Consider the following 5120-nt stretch of genomic DNA (forward strand, 5'->3'; position numbering starts at 1 on the left):
TCTCTCATCATTGTCGTTTCTATCTTCCTTTCCCTCTCCCTTCCTCTCTGATATCAATTAAAATATATATGTATTTTTAAAAAGTCCCAAAGGACACAAACATAAAGGGAAAAGTCCATGTGATTATGTGAATAATTAAAAATCAAAGATGAACAATACAAATAGTTGAGACAACTTCAAATCAAGATGAGCAATTCAGATTTGCTGTGGAGGTGCTGAGGAGGAAACCTGTGGAAATGGCGGTCATGGTGAAGAGATTAAAATAGTGGAGCCCAGCAATTATTCAAAACTGGGTTTATAAGAGCAACAACTTGGAAATTACAGGATAGTGGAGAATAATTAGAGGGAAGACCAATGAGGATGGGCTTGGCCCAGATATACAGGCCCTGTGAGAGGCCTGTTCCATTAGATTATTAAATAGGCTACACGGGAGAGGAGGGTACAGAAACAGTGAATGAAATGACTTTAAAACCCAAACACGTAATCACTATTATGAGATTTGGCTTCTTACTTTTTTTCATTTATTTTTCTTATCTCTTTCCTGCTTTTGTCTCTGTGGAGACCCTCGTCCATCTTTTAGGATCCTCGTTCAGATGTTTTCTCTGCTTGCTCTGACAAACTTCATTATTTAACCTGTATCTTTCTCCACAGCCTTCATTATTTATCCTTTATCGTGCTGCAATTTTCCATTTTTCTCACTGCATTCTTCCTATGCAAACCAAATCCCATAGCCCACCCCAAATCCATTTCTCAAATATTTCTCTACAAGCTCCTTGGTTACAGCTCTTCTCCGAGAAACGATCACCCAATGTTTCTTTACGCATTAACACATTATCAAATATTTTCTTTCTCCTCAAAATGTTCCCATCTCCTTCAGCACTCTTCCTGTTCCCTTTGGTCTTGGTCTCTGCCTTCACCCCGGTAGCTCTTCACTCCGTCTCAGGCTTTGATGCTTCCTTTCCTCTCAGATTTACTCTTCCGGGGTCAGTGATGTTCTGCTGGGCTCTGATTCCTCCTCCTTGACTTGCAATGCTTCCTCTGCTTCTTTCCCTCTTTGGCTTCAACCCTTCATCTGTCTCGTTCGCCTGGAGCTTCATCTCTAGCCTCTCTCTTTCCCATAGAAGCAGATGCGTCTGTGCCACCGTTACTCCACCAAGACATCCTCCTCAACTTCCGCCCCTTCCTCAGTCTCCCAGTTCACCATTCCTTCCCGCCCTTTCCAAAGCAGTTTCTATCTCAGCGTCCGGAACTCTCTCCCTGCCTCATTTGCAATTTTATCTTCACTTACGCTCTCCATTCTCAAAACCTTCAAATCCTCTCTGCTAGATCACTGCTTCTCTCTGGATCGCTGCCTCTTTCACTCAACTTCACCTTCCCTCCGCTTATGCTCAGCTCCTCATTCTGCCCGGGTCTGTACCCTCTGGACCTCACGTCCTCTTTGCTGATCCTCGCCCTAGGAGCCCGGGGCGCCTCTTTCAGCCACGTCAGCCTCCTCGTCCCTGCACTCCCAACTTCGGCCTTCGTCCTGCGCCTGGCTTCCTCCGGCTTCCCCCACACTTCCCTGGGGATCCTTTTCGCCAGGCCGACCGAGGACCCTAACACGCTGACGAGCCGGTGCAGGAGCCGCACGTTCCTCTCCTGGCTCAGGCCCGGCCTGGTTTTCCAGACCGTTTCCTCAAACTTCCGCTTTTTCTTGTTTCTACCCAGCAGCTCCATTTTCCTCCCAATCACGACGAGCGCGCCAAAGGGGATCCACATTTTTTCTCGCACCGGGGACGCTCTGCGCTCCAGCTCCGGGTAGAAGCACTCGCGGACCCGGGCCGGGCCTTGGACGCAGGCCTTGCGGCGCCCCTTGGCCTCCCGGGGCGGCCTGGCCCGCCGCTCCCTCGGGTCCCAGAGCGGCAGTCCAAACGGAAGCCCCTTCTCCACAAACATCAGTCCTCGGCCTCGTCCGCAGCCCAAAGCCCCCTCCCCACCTCCCCATTACCTCCCCCACTCCCACCCCACCCCTACCCCCGCCCCCCACCTCCCCACCTAGCCGCCCGCCCGCCGCCCGCCGCCCGCCGCCCGCCCACCGACTGGGTGGGGGGCGCGATGGGCTAGTGCGCACGCGCAGACCACGCGAGACCCTCGCAAGGCGCGTCCCGAACGGCGGGCTGGGGGCGGGGCTTCCGGCTGGGGGCGGGGCGGCGGGTTGGGGGCGCGGCTGCCGTGGCGCGAGGCCTCAGCGTCCGGCGCCCCGCGCCCCGGCGCCCCCGCTGGCGCTGGTTCCGGGCCCTCTCTGTTCCGCGATCCCCCTGAAAAGCGGAGGCCTGGACACAGGAAACGACAGGCGTTGCAGCCAATGGCGTCGCGCACGATAAACCTGCTACCCAATCAAAGACAAGACTGGGGGGCGGGGGCGGGAGGAATGGGTGGGAACCACGCCCGACTCCAGGTGACTCCTCCTGGGCGGCGAGGGGAAGGGCGTCTCCATCAGCTGGGGGAGTCTCTCTCCGCTTGGCCCGTTCCTAGGGGCGAGCAGCCCGGGCCCAGGCTGCGGGAGCGCGCGGGCAGCGGCCAGGCGCGGGGTCGTTGTGTGGGGCAGCGGAGGAGAGTGATGGAGGAGCACCAAGAGGCGGGGAGGTGTAGCTCAGCGGGTGAGCGTCGACCCAGGGACCATGGAGGCGCTGGTTTGATTCCCAGTTATTGCGGGCTCAGTCCCCAGTAGGGATATGTGCAGGAGGCAACCGATGCTTCTATCTCTCTATCCCTTTCCATTCCTCGTTCTAAAAAAAAATAAAAAAATAAAAAAATCAATAAAAAGAGGCTGGGAAGGAGAACAAGGCAAAGAAAGAATGCAAACCTCACAATGATACCCAGTCAGGGTCAGGGCGGTGTGTGTGCGCGCATGCATGAGCAAGAGGTTGGGGCGCCTCTGGCCCCTGCAAGGGGACTGGTGAGGATGCCAAAGGAAGCAGGGTTTACTTTGTCCTTACAGGTGGAAAGGGACCTGTCATCGTCCCTCACACTCCTTATTTCCCCAGGACGGACTCATGCTGGTTTGGTGAAGAGGAGAGAGAGATATTAGGGATGGAAAAGGAGCTAGAGTACCCTTCCCTCCTCCCCATGGTGGGGGGGAATCCTGTTCAGCGCTCACAGCTTCACTTTTGTATCCCCGTTCATATAATCATAAGATCATTGCATCTTTCTTTCCGCTTCGCTTCATTCAACAAAAAGCTGTTGAGCATCTACACTTGTTGAGGTGCACACTTTTGAAGGTTGGAGGCACGTACATAGTGAGGTGGCTGAGGGGTAAGGAGGGAGAGCTGTGGTTTACGAGAAACCGCTCCACCAACCTAGCCACACAGGCGAGGGCAGCACAGTGTTTTAGAAAAAAGTGTTAAAATAACTGGTTGTTTATATGTTAGAAATGAATCAAAACCTAAATTACATAGAAAATGAATTGAAAACGAATCATAGGCATAAATATAAAAGCTAAAATTATTAATTTCTAGAAGGAAAAATAGAATATCTACATGACCTTGCAGTAAGCAAAAGTTTCTTCAAGAGTACACAAAAATCCTAAATCATAAAAGGAAAATCTGACATATTGAGCCTGTCAATTATAAGTCATTAAAAGAGTAAAAAGGCAACCCATTGAGTAGGAAATAATGGCAACAAATATACCTGACAAAGGGCTTGTCTTTAGTGCATATAAAGAGTTCCTACAAATCAATAAGAATAGCATTTTAAAAAGGTTGGGGGAGTAGCAAAAGATTCGAATAGCCACTTTACCAATAGAAGATATCCAGCCGAAACCGGCTTGGCTCAATGGTAGAGCGTCGGCCTGCGGACTGAAAGGTCCCAGGTTTGATTCCGGTCAAGGGCATGTACATTGGTTGTGGGCACATCCTCGGAAGGGGGTGTGCAGGAGGCAGCTGGTTGATGTTTCTCTCTCATCAATGTTTCTAGTTCTCTCTCCCTTCCTCTCTGTAAAAAATCAATAAAATATATTTTTTTTAAAAAAAGATATCCAAATGGCGTTCAAGGTCATTCCTCTCCAGGGATAGTAGTGTGCTATTATCTTACCACCCCAGTTTGGCTAAAATAAAAGGGACTAACAGCTCTCTGTGTATTGGCAAGGATGTGGTGCAACTAGAACTTCCATACAATGCTGGCAGAAGTATAAATTAGTACAGTTATGTTGGAAAATTATCTATGAAAGCCATTTTACACATGGCTTCCTTATGACCAAGCAATTCTCATACCCAAAGAAATTAGTACTTAGGTCCCTCAAAAGACATACAAAAATGTTCATGGTAGCTTTATTCATAATAACCACAAACTTGAGTGAATGTAGAATGGAAATATTCATATAATGGAATACTACATAGCAATGAAAAAGAGCCACTGCACTCAACATGTGTGTGTCTCGCAAAGAACATGAACACAAAGAAGGATATACCGGACAATTGCATGTTTATGAAGTTCAAGATCTATGGTGACAGAAGTCAGAATAGTGGTCCCCAGAGTGCCAAAGCCCGAGACAGTTGTGATGCTGGAAGTGTTTGCAGCGCCTGGAGGCCCACCCCGCCCTGCGGCAAAACCACTTGACTTTGGGAATACAGCCAGGATATGAGCTGGGCTAGAGCACAGGGGCCACCCTTAGGGGTGAGAGACAGGGCTGTAGGCAGGCTCAAGCCACTCATCAGCTCTGCCAGTGGCATGTGCCTGGGGTGGGAGGTGCAAATACCCACCCCAACATCATACCCTCCCCGCTTGTGGGAGGAAAGCCACTGTGGGGCCTGGTTGTCTGTGTGGTGCCATGCCCTCGGTCACAGTGGCTTTCATCTTACTCCCTTAGGTGGATCACTTCTTTGACCAAGAGGACCTTCCTGCTGGAGTACCACACCCACATCCAGGATGCCTGCCTGTGAGAAGACTGAGTCATGCAACCCCACAAGTGTACACGGGGCCCAAGGGGCCCTGGATTCCCTGCCCCCTCTTCCTGGTGGTTTTGTTCCCCAGGAGAGAAGAGAGTGAGAAGCCCTGTGTCTCTGTCCATGGCCACACACAGCAGAGGTGAAGCTTGACATGCAGACCCACGGGTTCTGATGGAGGCCTGGCAGACAATTCTG

General features: G+C 50.9%; 1 protein-coding gene across 1 annotated transcript; it reads right to left on the reverse strand.

Moving 5' to 3' along the window:
• Positions 1-79: 79 nt before the first annotated feature.
• LOC123651449 lies at positions 80-1962 on the reverse strand. The gene has a single exon (XM_045573769.1). It carries the CDS (start codon positions 1933-1935, stop codon positions 1309-1311), a length of 627 nt encoding a protein of 208 aa, XP_045429725.1. The 5' UTR covers positions 1936-1962; the 3' UTR covers positions 80-1308.
• Positions 1963-5120: the final 3158 nt, after the last annotated feature.

The sequence above is a fragment of the Pipistrellus kuhlii genome, unplaced genomic scaffold (genome assembly GCF_014108245.1).
Source record: "Pipistrellus kuhlii isolate mPipKuh1 unplaced genomic scaffold, mPipKuh1.p scaffold_m20_p_56, whole genome shotgun sequence".
NCBI lineage: Eukaryota > Metazoa > Chordata > Mammalia > Chiroptera > Vespertilionidae > Pipistrellus > Pipistrellus kuhlii.

Excerpts from the sequence above, each read along its gene's own strand:
- LOC123651449 (XM_045573769.1), bottom strand. The coding sequence starts at position 1,935 with ATGTTTGTGGAGAAGGGGCTTCCGTTTGGACTGCCGCTCTGGGACCCG.